We start from the raw sequence: 22,634 nt of genomic DNA, 5'->3' as shown, positions 1-22,634 counted from the left end.
AGTGGAAGCAGTATCCCAGCATATTTGGGAGGAACTTTTCCATCTTTCCACTATGTTCTTCAACTCAACCATCAACTAGAACAGCAGCAGATTCTTTAAATGTCTCATAACCTCCAACAGGTTTAGAATTAAGAGGAAACGATTCCCTAGGAACACATCATTAAAGTTTTCTCAGTACAGTTTCAGTTAAAAACAAAACAAAACAAAAAAGGAAGAGGCTGGGATGCATAGAAAAGGTGATCCAGAATAATGCAATGAGTATTATTAAGTCACTTACAAAAGCCAATGACATGCCCTAGCTACAGAAGACAAGTACATCCCAACTTGAAAAAGTAAAGATGGTTAGAAGCAGAATGGTTTGGAAAAGATTCAGATAAATAAAAACCCTGGCTCCAAGGAAGTCCTCCAGGTAGAAGTCATCTCCCAGTTAGATCTGATCCTTCACAAAGGAGAAGGAAATAAAACACAAGTATTAAGCTTTGAATTCTGGAAGACTTTTTTCATTTTCATCTAGAAAATCTGAAATTTCTTCCCCCATCCTCTCAAATAAAAAATCATTTCTTTTGAAGAGTTATAATGATTTCCTATATATCAGAAATCATATGAATTCCCCAACTCTCACTGTGAGGTTCTTGTGCTACAGCAAGGGAGAAGGAAACATACACGTGTTCAAAATAGATAAACAAGACTGATTCAATCCTATATTTCTCATACAAGCAAAGATTACTGAATTCAACCTAGGACAGTTCAGCCACTAGCATAAGAATGATCCAGTGAAAATAAAACTCCAGAGGTATGTTCAATTTCGATCACAGGCACTAGTCTGTTGGGTGACTTCGGACATGTTATTTTCTTTCTTATACAAATAAGAAATTGCAGTAAACCACTGATAACAATATTGGCCTCCTCTGAAAAACAGCCTTATGAATTCCAGATGCCTTCAGATACCTTCCATTTTACCATGCATATTAACAACCATCTAAAAACGGCTGGACAAAAGTTGTAGTTATTCTACAGACCCTAACCACCCTGGAACAATTCCACTACAAAAAGCTATGCTACAGTCTTATTTATGCTGCAGTACACACAACATGTCAGAACAGTAATTCATGAGAGCACAGCTGGAATCGGCCAAAATAACTATAAATCATATATATAAAAGAAGAAACAATGCATACTTAATCAAATCAAACACAAGTATTATTTAGTGCTTTATAAGCATTGGATTTCCCTACATCGCTGAATGTAGCAGAGACCAGAACATAAAATGGCAAAGAAGTATTACATACATGACACGGCAGGCAAGGTGGGTAGTGAAACATGTCCCCACAACTACTTAAAGGCAACAGCCATTTCTGAAAAGGAGATGCACTTGTTTTGGATTAAAGTTTAACTTTGTTTCAAAGTACTTCCCTTTATTCCTGAAAGTAGTAACCTGCAGTGACTTCCACACCAAAGGATCACAATTCAGTGAAAAACAATATAAGGGACGAGAGTCTTCCAATGATGAAACACATCCCTTCCTGCTGTGGACCACTGCTATTTTTGAGTACACGATCAAGCAAGACAGGAAATAAGTTTAAGCTTAAAATGCAGCATTTTAAGTCTCGCTACATACTAACACTCTGATAAATGCGCTGTCCCTGCTGCCAACCCTGACTACAGGCCAGATAAAAGCTTCCAGCTCAGAAATATCAAGGTGATAATAGATATTTAACATTACGTGTGAGTGACACCACTTTTATTTTTATTTCTCCACTAAATTAGTTTTGGGGGAAGACGCAGTGAGTGTTTTAAAGTGGCAGCAAGCGATGCCAACAGACTTTAGCTGCAAGTGACAAAACCTACAGCCACAACACTACTGCTCAGTTCTAGGCGAGGTTTATGTCAAGTACGAGCGCTTTTTGCGTGCTAACAGGACAGAGGAGTAAGACAGGAGGGCTGACTGTTGAGAAAAGTGCCTTGGGTAAAGCGGGACGGAGTGGGCGTCGGGGCTAGGATGAAGAGCCACCAAGGCTTGACGCGGGAAGGGAAGGACGAGACCGGAGAATAGGGCGACTGGGAACCTGGGCGCAGGGCATGAGGGAGACGGCAGCGGATGAAGCGAGGAAGAGGAGCAGAGGCGGGACGCGACAGGGAGGCAGGCCCGTTCTGCGGGTCAGTTCCTTCAGCACCGGCGCAACCGCGCTGTTTTCCTCAGGGGGGCCCGGCAGCGACCGTTCAGTTCGGACGAAGCCCCCCCCGTCCCGCCGAGGCTTGCAAGGGGAGCAGCCAGCGCTTTGGGCACGCCGGCCACGGTACGAGGCCTCAGGCCGCCCCCGCCGTCTCGGCAAGGCGGGAGGGAAACCCGGCGGCCGACCCGACGCGACGCGACGCGACCCGTCCCGTCCCGCCCGCCCGGAGCGGCGGTTGGAGGGCGCCCCCTCCCCCCTCACCTTGGAGACGGAGCACGTGCTCATGTCGCCTCTCTCGCGCCCCAGGCCCCAGCGGTACCGGACGAACCGCCCCACCGCCGCCGACCGAGCCGGCTCTCGCGCACCCCGGGGAACGCCGCTCCGGCCCCCTGCTTGTCGGTGAAACGCTCCAGCCCGACGCGCTCCCTTCGCCGCTCTTCCCCCCCTCCCCTGCACAGTGGGACAGCCCTCTGCCTCTGCGCACCTCCTCTGCGCAGACGGGAGGGTGAATGGGCTCTCCCACCCCCGTCCTGAGAATGGTACTACCCCTCCCGCCCAGGGGGCGGGCAGATAGGAGGAGGGAGGGGGAAGGGGCAGCCGCGACCTTCCGCCTGGCGGCGCAGCCATGGCAGCCTGTTCCTTTCGGAGGAGCATCGCTTCCCAGGTACGGCGCTCCCTCCCGCAGCTTGCGTGGAGGAGGGGCGCGCCATAACTGAGACGTCCCCTTTGCTCCCTCACCCAGACACCGGCCCCCCGCCCCCCCCCGCGGGCATCTTACAGTGGGTCCGACCCGTTGCCAAGGGGCTCGGCGCGGGCTTCCCTGCCCCGCCCCTCTCTGGCGGCCGGAAGGGAGCGCGCTCGAGCGTCTCCCGCGGCCCCCCCCCCGCCGCGTGCGGGGGCGGCGGTTGGTGGCGCGCGCGGGGGCGGCCGGTGAGGGAGGTCTGACAGGACGGCGGGCCCCGCACCGTCCCTCACACCACCAGCCCCGCACCAGGCCTGCAGGTTTCTTCCCCCCCTCCCTCCCCGCAGGCTTTAAGCCCGTGAGCGGTTACATCGGGAGACTCTTCATCTTGGCAAGAAGCCAGCCCTTCGCAGCTTATTAGAGAGGCCCTCGCGTGGTGTGGGACTCCTCGGGATAAGCTTAAGGGAGGTGTAGCGACTAGGTCAGTCGATAGAGGCATGCCAGGGTTTGATGGGATCCTTCTGGGGAGGGGAAAGACGCTATACGTGGTGTTTTGTCTTGCTAAGGCTTCTTTAACATTTCTAGGGTTTGTATTGCATATTTTTTTATTGCTTATAATAGTTTATAAGTATTTGCTTTTTTACTTGGGTTGAAATTTGCTTTCAGACATAAATGATGCGTATTCTCCCCCGCCCCCCAAGTATTTAAACAGGGAGCAGTATTTTTCCTGGCTCTTTTTTGCTTAAGACAATTTGTTCTTTATTTCAAATATAGCTTTCAAAGGTTTTGGATCTGCCACCAGAAAATTTAATAAAGTCCATATCTGCAGTTCCTGTCTCCAAAAAACGGTAGTGTTTACCTTTTATCTTACAATGTTATGTCATTTTATTATTTTCTGTTGTGCTTATTATTGCAAGAGCTTAACAGGACTTTAGGGGAAAAGAAATGCAGGAAAAACAAACCTAAGCAAATATACCAATCTGATTATAATAAGATACCTAAATCTAATTAAATCACTGTATTTTTTCAAGCAAGCTCAAAACAAATATTGCTTAAAAAGCTGTACAAATTATAGGCAGTGCTTGAGTGGCAAATGTTTCTGCATTAATGATCTGAATGTGAAACTGCTTAGAACCAATATTAAGTTATCATGGATTTTTTTTCAGTGTCCTGCTCAAGAGTAGTAATGATGTTAACAAGTAAATTACATTTATTCATGAGCACAGTTTTTGTATATTCTGAAATGGTGTTCTCGCCATATCTACTTTCTGATTGTATTAGAGCAATGGTAATATTTGGCCTTCTATTGCAGCTTTCTAAACATAGTGAACTTTCAGGTATCTGTGACTGGGTTACGCTTGGCAATTAGACTTGTCATGTGCAGAGTCAGCTTGGATCTGCCAAATCCACCCGTAGTTTCAACAGGGTTTTTTTCCTGATTTTCATGTGTTCTTTTTTTCAGGCATGTTGCTGATTTCCAGCTTTCCATTGCTTCTGTAACAGAAGACAGTTCTAGTGATTGCTTAGCACAAGACCTTCATCTTCAAGCTCAGAAGCTAGCTGAAAGGGTATGCTTATGCATTAATCGTATGTTTATGCAATAACAAACTTACAGACTAGAGATGTAACAGGCATCATAAGGTAAATAGTATTCTTTCTCCAAGCATCTGCTTGGGTCAGAGCAGTAGTGACTGCACCCAGTGTAATTGTACACAGAATCTTCACAGGGGATTGGAGAAGCAGTTTTAGTTAAGGTTCGTGTGAAATTATTGTTTTCAAATAGTTTGAGAGTAAATAATATTTGTGAAGTTAGGAGGGTATCTGAAGGGTATGCCATGGTCTGTACTGTTGCCCAACACTTGAGGAAGAAATTGAGTATGCAGTGGCTTGGAAAACCAAAGACTGCAAAATCCAATACTAGAATGGCAATGGATAAACTTAGCCTGCGGGACTAACAGGCCAGACTTTCAAATCCCTAACTACTCGAAATTGAAGTTTCTTAGAACAGCAATTTTTTCAGGTGTGTTAGTCTGGGAAATGGCAGTAGCTGAGGTGTTAAGACTAACTACAGTATAAAAACAAAGCAGCATGCAAAACAATGTCTACAGAAGTGACACAAATCTTGAAGGAAGGGAAGGAAATAAAAATTTGGAGAAGTTGGCATGCATAAAGTTGAATAAAAGTGGGATCAGAAAGGTGATGCTGAGGTTTGAGGGATCATTTGAGCTGAAAAAAATAATTTACAATCTAAAAATGTGTTGCTGATGCCAATACAGAGGAGTATAAACTAGGAAATTGTGGCAAAGTTAGTTGCAAAGAGGAGATCGAATAATGAAAGTGGAAACAATTCTTGATCTGCATCAGAAGGAGCAAGCCTGAGAAGGAATCAGTTGGGCTGCTATTATGATCAGGCATTAAAAATGACAAATAAAAAGTTGTAATACTATTGAGAAGCTAAACTATTTCTCCATGTCATTCTTCATTGCTGAGATCTTGAAGAGATCCATATCTTGGACCCGTTCTTGTAATGGATGAATATTCTGACTTAGGTGAAAGAATAACTGATAGTGCACAGATGTACAACCAAAAGTTCTGAAACAACTTAAAGACGATCTAGAACCATAAAATAATTCAGGTTGGAAAGGACCTCAGGAAGTCATCTGTTCCCATCTCCTCCTCAGTGCAGGTTGTTGAGGGGTTTCGGATGAGGTTGCTGAGGTCATTTGAAATCCTTGAAAGCCTCCAAGGATTTGACAGCCTCCCTGGGCAATCTGTTTCAATGACTGTAACATCATAGTAACAGTTCTTTTCCTTGTGTCTAGTCTGTCACTTTAAAAACAGCTGCTGTTCCCAGGGTTTAGAAAGCTGCAAATTGTCTCTCTCCTTTATTGTTTGTGGCTCATTAAATACTCCGGGGACACTTAGCCCTACATGTTTATGTAGAAGAGCAATTGTAACAGTAGCGAAGAACAGACCATCAACATAAGCCCCAAAACTGAATGGACCGTGCTAGTTAGACAAAGGAAAAAAAGATCCATTAATCTCTTAGGAATGGTTTTTGTTGGCTAGTGAATAAAGGAGATGCATTTAGTATAATTTGTTTAGACTGGTCATGTCATCCACAAAGAAGGTAAGCAGTGTAGAAATTAGCAAAATATGACCACATATCAAAAACTAGCAGAGACACAGAAAAATGTAGGCAGTTATCAGTTTTTGTCATGATAAACTGTTGATGGAGTGCTTCAAGGTTCAACAGCATGTTCCTAGTCACTTCTGAGGAAATAGGTCACAGTATTTGAAATACAGATATTTAGGTTAGGCAGAAGAGATGGAAATTTTTCTCATTGACTAAAATAGCCTAAATAATAAGGCAATGTGATACTAAATGAAACATAATGTGCTCTGATGTGCTGAGAATTGTCTGTCAGAAAGGTCAGAACTGTCTTGTTTCCACGGGCTTTTGATTTCATGTGGCTGGCTGATGCTTGTTTCATCTTCAGACTGTTAGTTCTTTGCAGAGGGGGCATTGTGTTATGGGGGTTTTATGCCTCTGTACAGCATAATGGCATTCTGGTCCAAGCCTTAGGCATGGGGAGATCTGGTTACTAAAGAACCACAAGGCACTTGGAAGAGAGGTTGTTAAAGCTATGGAGAGGCCAGATGAGCGCTCATATTAAAGAGAGATAAAAACCCCTGAGATTACAAATGACAGATTATGTAGAAAATGTTTAGCAGAACAAATGGTATGGAGAAAGTCTGGTGGGAATTTCTGTTTTGTCTCTGCCCCATAAGTAAAAGGGACCTTTCGTAAAATGGTAAGGTGGGAAATTCAGAGTCAATACAAGAAATATTTTTTCATGTAGCTTGTGAATAAACATTGGAATTTGTTTTTACCAGAGCTTGTGAAGTTTAAAGAACTTCAAGGTTAACCATGATTTCATCTCCTGGTTAAGTTAGTGTCTAAGCTGGAGACCTAGCATGGGGGTAGATTTCTTCTTCATGCTGATGAGCTTCAGTAGAAATGTATAGCTTGCCTCTCTCAAAGATATTAACCAAGTGATAAAGTGATTGTGTCATCTTTTATATGCTTTCTATCCATCCTTTTTTTTTTTTTTTTTAAGACAATTTCTTGGCTATGGAAGACAGCTAGTTTAATAAGAAACTCTCGGACCTGACAGGTTGAGATCCAAAACTCTCAGCCTGTGAAGAGACCAAAATTTGTGTAAAGAGGACATTGACTTTAGGGGTTGGGTGCCCAAATATTCTTTGTGGGTTCAGAATTTTCAAAACATGTGCCTTATGGAAGTTCATTTCAGGCTGAGTTACATTCAGAGCTATTAAGCATGGATTGGAAATAATAAAATCATCCCTTTTCCAACAGGATTGATTAAATGATTGTCCTGGTTTCAGCTGGGGTAGAGTTAATTGTCTTCCTAGTAGCTGGTACAGTGCTGTGTTTTGAGTTCAGTATGAGAAGAATGTTGATAACACACTGATGTTTTCAGTTGTTGCCAAGTAATGTTTAGTCTAAAGTCAAGGATTTTTCAGCTTCTCGTGCTAAGCCAGCGAGAAAGCTGGAGGGGCACAAGAAGTTGGCACAGGACACAGCCAGGGCAGCTGACCCAAACTGGCCAATGGGGTATTCCATACCATGTGATGCCACATCCAGTATATAAACTGGGGGGGAGTGGGGGCAGGTGATCGCTCCTCAGGGACTAGCTGGGTGTCCATTGACGGGTGGTGAGCAATTACACTGCGCATTATTTGTACATTCCAATCCTTTCATTATTGCTGTTGTCATTTTATTAGTGTTATCATTATCATTATTAGTTTCTTCTTTTCTGTTCTATTAAACTGTTCTTATCTCAACCCACGAGTTTTACTTCTTTTCCTGATTTTCTCCCCCATTCCCTTGGGTGGGGGGAGTGAGTGAGCGGCTGCGTGGTGCTTAGTTGCTGGCTGGGGTTAAACCACGACAATGATCCATTTGTGATTGCTTCAAACCAATAAATAGTATTTAATGTTTATAGTGGATTAAATTAATATTTATAGTGGATTGAATTCGAGTTTTCCAGTTTACCTGTTTTCATGTAGTTTCTGTTCTGTTTTGGTTTTTTAGCTGAAGTGTGATGCTGTAGTGAGAGAAATCAGCGCTGGTCCAGGAACAGTGAACTTTACCATAAACAGGGAATTATTAGCAAAGGTGAGCATTATGTTTCAGGTGCATTAAGGTAAAAATAAATTCCTCAATATAAAGCCATAGAATACTTACTGTTGTCCTAGAAAGGTATTTTCTATGTAAAACTTGTCTTTTATTCTCCTCGAGGATCCCTGTTGCTGATTTGTTATGTAGGCCTGGAATTTGGAATGAGGCTCACAAATGTTTATCCTTATGAGGAAACAATGTATCTGTCGGGAAGAGCGCCTGAGTCAAGAATCACACTCAATATGAGTTAACATCTTGCTCGTTTACTGTTCAGACGTCTTGACATTTATACAAGACTGACTTGTCCACGCGCCTTATACAATACTCTAATTGGTACAATACTCCATTTCACGCGACACTATCTTATTCTCTATTGGCTGTGCAAGCTTCTTCATGAGGTGTCCAGCAGTTACTTATCTCATTCTTCAGCATCCAGGTGTTGTTTGTCAAGCTCTTCTTATCTTCCTTTTTCCCCAGCGTACAAGGACACAGCGTCCTTGTCCGCTTCCGCACTTTGTAAACTTATGCTTCGTTCCCAGCTAAAGGCTGGATTGCTCCCATGCCTTTGCCCAGCCAAGAAATCCTCAACATGTATTCACTGATAATCATAACTCCTCTTTTTTTCTTTCTGCTTTAAAAGGCAGGTTTGGCATCTGCTTTGAGCTTCTACAGTATAAAACTCAAAAGTTTTGATCTTGCGTATAAAGACCCTTGTTTAAAATGGAAAAGGATGGTGAAGAGATAACTGAAATAAAAGTATTTGATAGCAGATATATCATTACATACTTTGCTTAAAAAAAAAAAAAAAAGGAAAATGTATTCTTCAAAGTCCAATGCCTGACTGAAATTGAAAGCTTTGTTTGTTAAACCAGTAACTTAATGAGAGGAAGATACTGCTCAGTCTATAAGAGTAGTGTCTCAGTTGTACTCTGGATTATTTGCAAGAGCTTCATAAAGATAAGTGGATGGCTGGCACTGTTAGACTGGGGACTGAATGAAAGCTTTTCTAAGCCAGTTCAACTGACTTGTGGAGCGAGCTACATTGTGGTGTTGTTCATGTCCTTAATCTATAGGCTTAGCAACTCTTGTGGAAAATGATATTGTGGTCTTAGAAAATAAACTACATGTGAATTAGGGGCGAGAAATCAGGTCTTACCTAATACTGGTGAAGCCCTCTTCCCATCAGGACTTCCACTGAGTCACTTAGGCTTGTAATCCTCTTTTGCTGAATGGTTAGACCCTTTCTTCTTGTGAATTGCTAATGCTTAGGCATGCCTATCAATCAGTTGTTTTATCCCTTTCATTTTTCATTAGCTATTTATAATCAATCTATGTTGATAAGAACATAGCAGCTGACTATTCACTGAAAGAGTAGTTTCAGTGGTAAGTTTTATTTATGGACAGGATTTCACAAGATGCTTTATTTGTAGGGATTCTAGTGAGTTTAATGATTCAAGCAAAACTATGTGTCTGGCCTAGTAGAGTTTTGCTGGAAAAAATGTGGAATTAGGACATGTAATTTTGCATTATGTCACTGAGGAGAGCGGAGGAGAGAAAACCTAGCTGTAACTTTCACGATAAGGAGACTAGGTCTATGGGTAAATTTGACAATTTGTGTATATGTCTAGCTTCCCTTCTTAGGTGCCATAATAAGAACAGAATTAATGTTTTTTCTACAGGTGCCGTTCCTTTTTTTTTTTTTTTTTTTAATTTATTGAATATCTATTGCAGAAGAATTTTAAAGTGATTTTTGGAGAGGAAAAAAAGAAAAGTTTCCATTGAATTAAGCGAGATGTCCACTTTCATTCACATTGTTAAAGGCCTCTTATCTTCAGGAAGTTTGTTCAATACATACAGCTTCATATATTAGGTTTTGTAGTGTATTGGCATCTGAGTGGCAAATGGAAGTATGTAGGGTATGTACAGGGACTTACCTTGCCGTATGAATGCATTACTGATAATATAGTCAGCATAGGATTCCTCTTCCCACAAACTGTGTTCAAGCTGTTGAGTAAATATTTTAAAGCGTTTTACACAGTCTCCATACTTTCAAACTAGACACACTTTTGTAGGGACCATTCACAGTGTCCTTAACAGAGTTGCAGGTGGGGGAAGAGAAAAAGAGAGGGGGTGTTTGGACACATGAGGATTGAATAGTTGGGTTTCTTTGGCACTAAAGGAGTACAAAGCAGGCTGACTTTTGGTGCCTAGAAAAATCTAGCAGTTTTAGTAGAACATGAATGTATTAGTTGTTCCTTTTCTGTTACAGACTTAAGTTGAAGTGACTCGGTAGTTCTGAGGAGGCTTAAATTCTTGCAGAAATCTCCTGTTTTTCTGCTTCCCCATTGTATATACATGCTGTCTTCCAACAGCAAAGGAAAAGAACATTAGGCAGATACTATTCCTAAAAAGGATTAATGAAGAAATACAATGGACAGTGATGTAAAGTAACTGGAAGAAGGTAGAAACATTAATCTGCCTCATGTTCTAGGGTTAACAATGAAAGCAGTTTAAATTTATACAACCAAAATTAGAAATAGCTAAGCCTCTTTTGTCTCTGTCACTTAAAACCACTGGCTGATGTTTAAATATACTGTTAGAGTTATGAGTGACCAAACCTTCCATGAGCTGCTGTTGCAGTCTACCTGCAGTGAACTGATGGAGAGGATTCTGTAGTAGTAGTAGTAGTTTTGTCTCTTAAATTGGCTTTAGTTATAATCATGAAGACTAGAACTCCTGTACTTTTGTGTGAGATTTCCTGAAGCGAACGAAATGGGTTCATGTGCTATTCGGGTAACCTGCATATATGTGGTAATGCTCATGCAGTTGGAGCTCATTGGATTTTTTGTAGGCTCTCAGTCACAAGTAGTGTGTGGGAGGTCTGCTGTGTCCCAAAGGGTTGGACCTACGTGATCTGGCTGTGCCGTGCACAGTGGGTGTCCGTCCCCTGTGTATTATACCTTCGCAAAACTCTTGGATATAGGACAGAACTCCTAGGAATTTCAGAGAAATGGCCAAGCACCTCAAAGTGTGCCTAGATAAGATGTATTCATGGGAAGAGGATGCTTTTGAGGAAGCTCAGAGGTATGCTGTGTAGCTTTTTTTTATTAATTATAAATAATAAAAAACCTGCTGAGAACATGTAACTGCACAATAAGGTAAATTCTCTAGTGAAGTCTACTGCTCATAAGCTCTCCCACTTTTTCATCCCAATCTATGGTCTAGTTCTACAAGGTACTTTTTATTTTAAAATGTTACCTGAATTAGGATGGATGAGGGTCCTGGTTAGCGTAAGGTAACACCCCTATTTACTTGAGAACTCCCTCATTTTACATGAGGTCACTGTTCTACCCATGTGCTTAGACTGAGTTTCCTTTCCCGTCTACCAGTTACCTCCAGTTTACTCTCTTGCTGTTTCATTTTATGTATCTAAACAATGATTTCAGTGAAAAACTAGGCTTTCCACTTCCTTTTAAGTTGTCACCAAATTCAGCCTTGATTTTCACAAAAAAATCTGCCTATAATTTCTCTAACTTTTTAAATTGATCAGATACAGCTTTCAAAAGTTAATAGCATTTTTGTCTGTATGTGAAATCTTGTTTGCTTGGCAGACCAGACATCTAATTGCTAATGTGAATAAAGGCTATGGGATCAGTCTCTTGTGTGATTGGTAAACAGTTTTGCTGATCATGCTTTCTGGTTTTGAAACATATTTTCCTTTTTTTTAAATTTTATTTTTTGTCCTCCTTGTGGTTTAGACTGTGTTGCAGCAGGTGTTGAAAGATGGGTCACAGTATGGAGTAAAAAGTGAACTTTTCTCTACAGTGCCTAGACAAAAGGCAGTGATTGAGTTCAGGTAAGCACATGTGATGAGTCCTTTGAGAAAATAGCCTTGTATGCTGATTGATATTTTGCTGATTGATATTCGTTGCTGCAATGTATGATGCCTGTGAAGTTAAACCATATTTATGGTATTATATTCAGCTGTATTTGATACTCTGATATATTTGCCAAGTAGAATATAAGTTCTATTTAGGGAATTGAGGCTTTTTCCCAGAATATATTCTTGGTATTTAAAGAGTTCATGCCTCATACTGCCCTCCACTAAGAATATTCTCATTTAGTGCATAATAGCATTCAGTTTTTAAGTAGGCTTCTTTTATTTTGTTATCAAGAAACATGATCTGAATTTTCAGCCACTAACCCATTTCTTTTTTTACCTTAATACCTTCCTCCCTGACTTGCTAAAGCAGCCAGGCATTTGTCTTGCTAAATCTTCTCAATTGCTGGCCCTAAAATTTCTGTCCAGTGCAATTTTTGGTTATGGTCACCTGCTCATGGAATGAAAAGTGGCTGACTGAGATCTCTTCATGTATAATTATTTTTGTTCACTTATACTCCCTCTGCAGGCTTCCAGAGTCATGGAAAGTAAGCATTTGGCTTTAATTTGGAGGATAAATTTTCATAGCTGAACTTCCATTTTATTATCAGAGGCAAAAAAATTGTGGGTACGGGGGTTTTTTGGGGGGGGACATGGTTGGCAGAATAAGATGTGATTTTAGTTACTGATTCTTGTACACAAGGTCCCCTGTCCTGGTATCAGATTTATCTCTATTAAAGGTATGAGGAGAATGATCCATATGTCCAAAACATGTAAAAAGTGAGAAGGTGGTTTAAGTCCTTTGTCACTTGTGTAGTTGGGTTTTGGGGGATTCTTTGTTGTGGTGTTGTTTGTGGCTTCTTTTTCCCTGTAACACTGGCTGTTAACTGATACTGGAAGAAAAGCTGGTTGGATAGAAAAATTTGCTGACTAGAACAGAAGCTAATCAGGGAATTTTAAGGAAAAATTTAAAGTGGTGGTTTTATTTCAGTTCTGCTATATGCATGAGTTGAATTCTTTTGACTTAGTGATCTGGCAGTTTTGTACATTGAACAAAGATTATTTGTGAAATTTTGTTACAGCTCCCCTAATATTGCCAAAAAGTTTCACGTAGGACATTTGCGTTCCACAATAGTAGGTAAGTATGCATTTAACTGCTTCCTAAAAGGGCTTCTTTGTCTTCCTGTTTCACTTGACAGGGGAACACTGCTAACCCTTCACTCTTCTAGTGGAGTGGCCGTGTCAGGCTCGACTTGCTAATTAAAAACCTTTTGCTCATTATGCAGTGAAGAAAAGAGCATGGTGTGTTGCTGGCAGATTTATTAAGTCACACGTAATATAGTTTTATGACTGTGAACATTAAATGAAGTAGTTTAAAATTGTTCTACAGAGACACCCAGGGCAGTTTTCATTGAGGTGTTATGAGAGTCCTTTGAATTTTAAATTTCCAATTTGCACTGGACTGCACAGCAGTCAGATAATTATGTCTTGGTGGCTGTCTTGCAAAAAGCTTGCTTTTATATGTTAATTACTTTATGCCAGTATTACTAACATAGTTGCTGTAATTTGTAATGGAATAATTAATAAGTTTATTGTGCAGTACTCTAATGGCATATGGAAAACATTATTTCTCCCTCCTTTCCCTCTCTCACAATAAAAACTAGTAGGTTATTACCAGAAGATCCTACAGCATCTGTGCAGCTAATAATGTATTAGGTTTTAATTATATTTAGTGTGTCATCTATAATTATTAATTACATAAAGTTAAAAATTCTGCCTCTTCATGGACTGATAGTTGAATGAAATTATGTATTTTGGGGTCTTTATGTTCCATTTCTGGACCCTTTGCTATAGGAAAAAAAACACTTTCAAAAATAGTTCTGTAGATCAATGTTTTCCAATAGCAAGAGAATGACTTGACTGCGGAGAATGGAATTGAAAGTAATAGCAAGCTATAATATGGTGTTGTAGTAACAGAAGAAGAGGAAGCTTTCTGCATCCTTTTACATCAGTTTTGTAATCCAAAGGTACCCTTGAAGCACAGGAAAATAGAGAAAGGGATGCGGGTATTTCTTCTTTGTAATTCTCTGGTTGTAGCTAAGCTCAGGAGAAAGATGAAGGGTTCTTTTTTTAATAACAGTTAGAACCAAGACATGCTTATATGATATGGTAAATTTGGAGCATATCAGACACAGTGTGTTAAGTGCACAGCTCAGTACTGCTCCAGCAGTATATAGAGATTCAGGACTTTATGTTCTCAATTTAACATCACAGTAACAGCCGTGAATTTTGAGTACTTGCATAACCTCCTGATGTGAGGTTGCCTGACTGTGACAGGAATTATGTATACTGCCACATATTTGTGAGAATACAAGAAGACTTTAAAAAGTGTTTTTCATGTTCCAATACTTTACAGTATGTGCATGCACATACACGCGTGTGTTTTTATCACTGTTGTATGAGACACTTTAGGGCACCTGTCAAATGCATGGCCTTTCTTTTCCTGCTCAGAATACTACTGCTTTTAGTTGTGAAGTATTTTAGCAAATTCTATGGAATAGTTAATCTGATTGCTTTTCCTCTTCATTATGAACACAGATCATACAAAACCAGAAAACTGTTACATTGGGATGAGAGACTACCTACAACTGAATAATAATACCAATTTTGTTTCCTTTCCAGGGAATTTTATAGCAAATCTCAAAGTTGCACTGGGACATGAAGTAATAAGAATAAATTACCTTGGTGACTGGGGCATGCAGTTTGGTATGTTTTAATATTTGTTTCTCTTGTTCCCTTTTCTACTGTATAATATGGTCTAGGTTTCCAGCTTCAGTTTTTGCAGGCCCATTGGATTCACTCTGGGCTCACAAAGAGTAATATTGTGTTTCCATGCATGTAATGTGTAGTTAATCTCCTTAAAATATGAACAAAACAATCCAGACTGATTCATCAGCAGTTTGACATATACTGCTGTAAAAGAAACAACAGTCCCTCTGTCCCTCAGTAGCTCCTCTCTCAGATTACGTATGTGTAATCTGGGGTTTATTTTTAAAGGGCAGTATCAATATTTTCTGAGTGTGCTGGTTACACATTTGGAGCTCTCATAGCTCAACAAACTTCTGTTGCTGCCTCCAGACAAAATGCATACATATTTCCATAGCTGTTGCATTTCTACTGTGATACTGTCTTCCTTATTCCGATTTTGCATGTGTAACAGTTGTGGGAGAGTAAGCTTGCTAACTTACCTATGCCACACCTGTACACACAACAATAGAATAATTGTAACAAAATGTATATTTTATATTTGGTTGTCTTTGTGTGTGTTTGTATGTTTTCTTTATCTGTGTGTTTGTTCCCTCTGGAAGCTAGTTCATTATTCATAGAGCATAAATAACTTCCACAGCAACTGTGTTTTGGCAGGGTGAGGACCAGAGAGTTTGCATCTTCAAAGATATACCAATGCTTCCCCCAAAAAACTGTTTTCCTTTAAAATGTAGCAAAAGAAAGTTGTATAGGTGGAGAATGTGCAAGTGAATAGGCCCTAGAAGACTTACCAATCTTGCACGCGTGTTTGCATGCACACACATACACACTCCTACCTCTTCTGAAATGTCCATCAGATAAGTCAGGACTGAAAAATCCTCTCGTGTGCAGCCTAGCATGGCTTGGTATTTATTCCTTGACCAGAGATCATTTATGTCCAGTTGCTGGATCTGTAAATATCCCTCTTATATGGCAGTTGACCCATCCATAGGATTCACAACTTTGTTGATTTCTGTTGTTAATCTTGCATTTGAAATTGATCCATATTCACCTCTCCTTTTTTAATTTCCCCCCAAAAGCTGTTTTTCACATATTTTTAGGCATTTAAAAAAATGCAGTCATGCCCACTTCCTTGTTCTTGAAAGCTGGTACACCTGTGAAAACTATAAAACTCCTCCACATCTTTTGCAGTAGGTTCTAAAAACAGTGTCTGTATATTTATTTTTAAATGGCAAACACAAAGTGCAATGTCTATTAAGCAGTCACTTTTGCTCATTCCAGCCCTTATGCTGCCCCCTTCAGTGGCACTGGTACTGCTATTTATGGGAATATCAATGAATCAACTTTACGAACAGAGCTGGATTAAAAACTTAGCATAAATACCCTACTTCTACTCCATTTATGTATTCAGATACAGCAGTGTAGATAACTAAAATATATTCAGTTCTACCCCTTCTCCTTATAGAGTAAATTCCTGGGGCTTAGGCAGTTGAATAAAATATTCTTATGACTGTGAGAGCAGTAATAGAATATTTTTTTCCTTTCTTAAATTATTTCCTTTGCAGCTTATCTTTCCTGACCCTGTTTCTGATGAAACAGTTTATAGCAGAGCTTTGCTTCACTTAAGATTTGTTTCATAGGAATTGAATATCGACTGAGTTCACCTAAAATTCAGTAAATTTCATCATTGCATATTTAATTCATTTTTGCCCCTTAGACATAATTTTGCTGCTATGCTATTGTATAATGAATGTGGCAATGACAGTTAAGCAATGAAATGCAATGTGGTTAAGGGGCTTCTCAGCTGACCTCATTCACTCTGTCTTTGAAGATACTAAATTGTACTCCTAAGTCTGAATATCAGGAATTTTATGTGTTTTAATACAAAGTTTCCTGCAAGTACGAGGATCACCATGCCTGTTACTTACATGTGTACCTGTTGTCCAGCACACAACTGTTAGAATCATGCTTTTGACCTAGCAATTCTGTTTCTTTCAAAATGGGTGCTCCCCTCTTTATTTGGGCTGGCTCAGCTCAAGTATATGACAGGTTTTATAACAAATAATACAATCATGCTTCATAAAATTATAGCATAGGAATATTACTATAATGGTCCTTTTCCAGAAGCAGTGCTATAATTAACAATCTGTCAGCATTTCTGTTATAACTGCTATTGTCAGAGGCTTTAAAATGTAATAATTGAAAACATACTTTGCTGAAACATGGCAGAGAAGTCGTCAACCTCTAGGCAGTTTTGGGGCAGGTTTCTTAAGGTAACAAAGCTTATGCAGTCACACTGTCCATCTGTCTTCCTGTCACTCTGCTCCTAATCAATTTTGAACCCATTGGCCAACTTCAGCCAGATCTGACAAAGAAAAATGCCTCCAAGAGAACAAATTTCTTTTGGTATTTTGACAGTTGGCAGCTGAGTAGGGATAGAAATACAATGTAGTGCCCTCTGGGAGAGAAAGTTAACTTCTGTGTTTACCCTGCCAGCTAACCAGTCAGCACATCTAAATTGGAATCAGTCCCAACACATGCTCCATCTTGCCAATAATTGGTGAGTGTAACAAAGGCTGGGGATGGTTTGGGGAAGACAGAAACATGTGAAAGGATATGTTCAGGTTGAATAAAAACTGGCAGTCTTGCTGGGGGTGCCAGCATTGAAAAGTGGAATGTGTAGGTACACTAATAGAGAGATCATTAGGAAATCAAGCTCCGATTGCTCATAGAACAAGCTTCCTTAAAGCATCTCACTTTCAATAGACTTAGACTCATTTTACTTCCTAAACTCTAACTTGTTTTTCTTACCAAAATCTGCCATGGCTTCTACTGCAGTCAGTGTTTCCAAGAGGGAAGTTATTGAGACAGTGCTATTTGTTTAGTTGCAGAGGGCTTTTCAAAGGGATACCTGCATACCTATTCTTCAGATACTGTCTTCACATCAGTCCTGGTCCTCGTCAGCTCAGAAGAATAAGATGGCCTTAAAAGCAGTCTCAGAAAATCTAAGAGGCTGCAGGGTTAATACCGCTAGATTACTGAATGAGTTAATGGGCTCTTTTGATTTAGACAAAAGGATTGGGGTTTGGATCTTGCCCTTTCAGATGGCCTTTGGAAAGTGCTGAAGCCAAACTGAATACGTGAAAAAAGCTGCACATTCTCAGCATGCAACAAAAAATTCCCTTGAAAATATTACATGAGTGCTATGTGGAATACCGTATTGTGTCCCAGTTTCTATTGTCCTTGAAATAATAATACTGTTAAAGGAAGAAGCAAAACAAGGAGTTTTGAGCATGTTCTTTTACTGGATAGTTTCCACTGTGTGGCTTCTCATTTACAGCTGGTTGCTGTGTAAAAGGTAATTTTCTCTACAAGTCCAGAAACACGAATTCCGTTTCATGAGGAATTGAAAAACCAACATACTATTTCTTACTAGTTTCTAGCTATTATAGTTTTGGTAATTTTCATGCAGTGGAATAATAGGTTATACTTTTGATTTGTTTTTGTAGCATACACCATTATATTGTTTAAAAATGTAAGGCATTTCTTTTATTACATACAATGTTAAGACTAGACTCGCTTATGAAAACAACTTAATCAACAAAACAATATACTCTGGGTTGTTGTCTAACTCTGTATTTAATTGTTATTCAAGGCTTGTTGGGTGTTGGTTTCCAACATTTTGGCAACAAAGAAAAGCTAAAATCCAGTCCTTTACAACACCTTTTTGAGGTAAGTTCATAGAAGACCAACTGCAGACTTCAGAGGACAGTCCATTTAACTTAGCTGTCAATTTTGTACAGAATGGTATGTCTGCAGGGTCATGATGAGACTCATTTTGGATTTAAATGACCTTGCCTGAAGGACCAGTGCTAGCCTGGGCCACGGCAGTGGAGACAGTTCTCACGAAGCAATGGCAGCAGAAACAGGTTTCATTAGGCTGAAAAATACGCCTCATAAGGGAGGTAATCATATGGATACTTAGGTTGCATTGATTGCTGCTACCACCACAGCCAATAGCAACTATCTTAACTGGGCATAGGTGACCACTGAGCTCACTGTGGTAACTGCAGTGGAAATGGTGTCTTGCATCTAATGCTGTAGCACATTGGTTACCAAAGTTGTGAAAAGGAAGTGGCATGTATGGTGTAAAAATCCTTTTGTTGCTAGTATTTTTAGAATAAGTGATATTTAATTCACATTGCTCAATACACAGATCACTGTGGTTGGTGAAAAGGATCTTTAAAGTGTTTTGTATCTAATATGGAGGCTTAACATATATAGGTAAGGAGGAGTGACCGTCACTTTCCAGAATACTGTTTTGACTCTGCAGAATGCTCTTCCTTCTTCCAAGAGTGTGAAAGAGCCAGGAGCATTAGGAGGTGCAGTTTCTGCTGACAGGCATTCAGGAAATGCCTTTCAACAGTAGGAGAGGCTGTTTTGTTGCAGGAGGTTACCCTCTCGGGTGCCCACCAGCATGATGGAAGTGCTATAGATTGCATTTCTGTGTGTCAGGGACAAAATTGACTCAGTGGACTGTCCAGGTTAGCCATAACAATTGAGGTAGTTTAACAAGTCTTGTGTTTCTAGGACTGATATGGTTTTGATTGTTGGTTTGCTCCATCCAAATATGCCTAATATCATCTGAGTTATTATTTATTTCTTCCTCTTTAGCAATTCCTCTGTCACTCCTTGTTTCATACAGTGCAATGAGCAAAAAAGGTTTCCGTCTATCTTTTGATACTTGTAAATGATCTTTGGTTGACAACCGTGCTGTACATAATAACAGAACGTGAGTTACGTACTTACCTGTGCAAATCCAACAGCCATGAGGATAAGTGGACAAAATTTTCTGAATGGCTAATTGTCGTGGTTTCAGCCCAGCCGGTAACAAAGGACCACGCGGCCGCTCGCTCACTCCTCCCGCCCCCCTCCGGTGGGATAGGGGGGGAAGACGGAGGAGAGAAAAAAAAACAAAACTGGAACCTCGAGGGTTGAGATAAAGGCAGTTTACTGGAACAACACAAAGAAATTGCAACAACAACAACGGTCCTAATGAAAGAGTATACAAAAAGAGTGATGCACAGTGCAACTGCTCACCACCCGGGACCCGACGCTCCGCCACTTCCCCCACCGAAAGTAGAGACCACCCCCGGCCCGCTCCCCATTTATATACTGAGCATGATGTCACATGGTATGGAATAGCTCCTTGGCTAGTTCAGGTCAGCTGCCCCGGCTATGCCCCCCACCTCCCAGGTTTCTGTAAAAAATTAACTCTATCCCAGCTGAACCGAGGACACTAATGTTTAAGTCTTCATCCTTTGAAAGAAAGATCTTATGTGTTAATGGGGCTTTGTCAGGGTTCTTGTATAGCACTATCAAGTGTTCTCTTATTACAAAGCTGAGCTGTGCTTCACCCTGAGCTGGGTATGGGAACTATTGCTAATGCCAGTGTCTGGACAATATGTCACAGGGTAACTTTTGCATAAATCTGTTTACTGGCAAAGGAACAAACTGTGTTTGAATACTTAGATACTCTACAGCTGAACACATATTAGGCAAATTGTTATGTGCCAGAGTATCTCCCTCTGAGTTTGCCAGCTTCGACATAGATAAATTTTGTTCACTCGTTCCCTCATCCCCAAGGCCTGCTCAATAAAATTGACAGATTCTTATCATGAAGGTGTCTTAGAGGTGTAGGACTCATTTAAAGAGACGACAAGAAGTAGTCATATTCTTGTGGTTGTGCATTGCTGCATATTATTTAATTTTTAGTTACAATTTCAGTCCATTCTTAGGATTTAAATTTTGAATACTTGAATTTTGCACTACGGCTTTAAAATATCATCTATTACAGTAGCGTGTAGGCTTTATGACCTTAAAAAAATTACCTTCAATTGTAGAGAACAGTATTCAGTCAAGCTGCAAAAAGTTCTAAAACAGTAGTTGCTGGAGACCAAATTAGTTTCTCAAATATTCCCAGTTTTTAACTGTTTGTTCAGCTGTATTCCTGGTTTATATAAAAAATTAAGATGTGTTTCAAAGTGGTGTTTCTTTTACTGTTGTGAAACTAGTCTTTCCTATAGTTCATTTAAAAAGAAAACTTCCATAGCACAGTTTCTATATAAATAAATGTATAGACAAATGTACATTTCCAAACATCTTTGCACCTTCCATTTTGGTCAAGAGTCAGATGCAAATATGCCTTTTGCATTATTTTTGCTTTATAATATCAAAGATTGGGGTTGGGGGTTAGAATGTGTGAAGCTACTGATGGGGGAGAGGGAGCATTTTTCTTGGAAAGGGTTGAATTTTCCCACTACGTTAAATTTCTTTTTTGTGGCAGAACTAAGCAAACAATAATCTTGGAGGCTTGTCAGCAGTACTGCCTGTTAAAATCTCTAAAAATTTTGGGACATAAAAGGAAGGGGAAAAGTTCAAGAGTTTTGCTGTGGAAGCTTTTTTTGTTTTAATAGGAGGAACCCATTCGAGCAAGGTATTGTTGGGAAACTCATTGTCTGAACATTGCAGGAGTGAAGTTTTTATAATTATTTTCTTTTTATCAAGATCACGATGATTTGGGGAAAAAGTTAAACAGCATTGAACTATTTGGGTCTAAATACATAATGTAACCACTAGTTAATTTAGATATTTTTACATAGTACTTCAACTTTTTAAAAACCATCTTCCGTGGGCTTTCAAGATACTACATGTAGAAAGCAAGGAATCATTGTCTGGGTGAATATTTGTCCTATAGATATAAAGGAATATGTTAATGAACAGGAGAGCCAAATTTGCTGTACATAGGTAAAGTTGGCTAATACAAGAGTTTGTAATGCTTTTAGCAAACTGACAGTGCATATGTGTGTGTCTAGTCAGATGTTGACATTCTTATGCTTGACTTCAGCCACAGAGAGACAACATGTGTTAATATGGGTGCAGAGTACTATAAGTAAGGTGGTTTGGATTAGAACTGTTTTGGGGTTGGGGTTTTTTTGAGCTTGTAAAACATCGAGGCTATGTAGGATTTTGCTGCTTCAACTGTCATCTTATTTTTAGGCAGTGCAGTTGTTATAAATATCAACTTTGTGGTCCTCTGAAGAAAAGTCTCTGGTTTAAAAGTCTGTGATGGTTTCCCTTTCGTGCATAAATTAGTTTTTCCATATTCTGCTGCTGCAGTTGTTTCAAGGTTATAAAGAGGATGATAGTGACAGCAGTAAGGAATTACAGCATTAGTCTTGTTTCAAGATAAGCTGTACATTTTCCTATTGGAATTTGGACTACTCATTCATCCTTTAAATAGGAAATGTGTTCCTTTAACACGTCTTCAAAATTTTGATGTTACAGATGTCATCTTTAAATGTATTTGTATTGTTCTTGTAGAACTTAGCTTATTTTTATTGGAGGAGAGGATTATACTTCAATATTTTCAGTGCTGTTATATTTTAGGTGTATGTGCAGATTAACAAAGCAGCAGAAGATGAAAACACAAAAAAGCTGGCTAAGGATTTCTTTAGAAAACTGGAGGAACATGATGAGCAGACATTGTCGCTTTGGAAACAATTTAGAGACTTCAGTATTGAGGAATACAGCCGAATTTATAAGGTACAACTTATGCACTGCTTTTTCTGTGTTGTTGGAAAAATGGTACAGACGTTGCTGTAGCGTTGTCAATTCATTGCCTTTCCAGTAAACTTTACAGTGTTGTGGGGAAGATGTTTCTCAATATGCCAGGTTATGCCCCATTCTGCTTGGAAAAGGCATGGTAGTTGATTTAACATCCACGCAGACTGCCACTTCAGTTGCTGACAACCTAGATACATTTTATTTAATGGAGTCCATGTAATTGGTCCTTAGACTAATTCTCCCTTCTCAGAAGCCCTGAAGCTAGGAGTATGGTGCTAAGCAACAAAGCAAATCAGTGTT

General features: G+C 39.9%; 2 protein-coding genes across 7 annotated transcripts in view; one reads left to right on the top strand and one right to left on the bottom strand.

Annotated features, from left to right (window-relative positions):
- Positions 1-2,602, bottom strand: part of ORC3 (origin recognition complex subunit 3) — a 39,455-nt gene extending 36,853 nt beyond the window's left edge. For all 3 annotated transcript variants that reach the window (XM_069804817.1, XM_069804818.1, XM_069804819.1), the window contains exon 1: positions 2,436-2,602. In XM_069804817.1, the coding sequence (XP_069660918.1) occupies positions 2,436-2,459 (24 nt within the window). In that variant the 5' untranslated portion in view covers positions 2,460-2,602. The remainder of the gene's footprint in view (positions 1-2,435) is intronic.
- The window catches only part of RARS2 (arginyl-tRNA synthetase 2, mitochondrial), a 40,993-nt gene continuing 20,623 nt past the window's right edge, over positions 2,265-22,634 (top strand). For 2 of the 4 annotated variants that reach the window (XM_069804822.1, XM_069804821.1), the window contains exons 1-9: positions 2,753-2,838; positions 3,631-3,704; positions 4,319-4,424; positions 7,976-8,059; positions 11,821-11,918; positions 13,025-13,080; positions 14,625-14,708; positions 18,364-18,440; positions 22,158-22,313. In XM_069804822.1, coding sequence (XP_069660923.1) covers positions 2,800-2,838; positions 3,631-3,704; positions 4,319-4,424; positions 7,976-8,059; positions 11,821-11,918; positions 13,025-13,080; positions 14,625-14,708; positions 18,364-18,440; positions 22,158-22,313 — 774 coding nt within the window. In that variant the 5' untranslated portion in view covers positions 2,753-2,799. Of the gene's footprint in view, positions 2,298-2,752; positions 2,839-3,630; positions 3,705-4,318; positions 4,425-7,975; positions 8,060-11,820; positions 11,919-13,024; positions 13,081-14,624; positions 14,709-18,363; positions 18,441-22,157; positions 22,314-22,634 lie in introns of those variants that run through there. The other 2 variants (XM_069804823.1, XM_069804824.1) reach the window with 2 other exon arrangements.

The sequence above is a fragment of the Haliaeetus albicilla genome, chromosome 17 (genome assembly GCF_947461875.1).
Source record: "Haliaeetus albicilla chromosome 17, bHalAlb1.1, whole genome shotgun sequence".
Taxonomy (NCBI): Eukaryota; Metazoa; Chordata; class Aves; order Accipitriformes; family Accipitridae; genus Haliaeetus; species Haliaeetus albicilla.
Note: the sequence above shows the minus strand (reverse complement) of the source record. Positions and strands in the feature narration are given on the sequence as shown.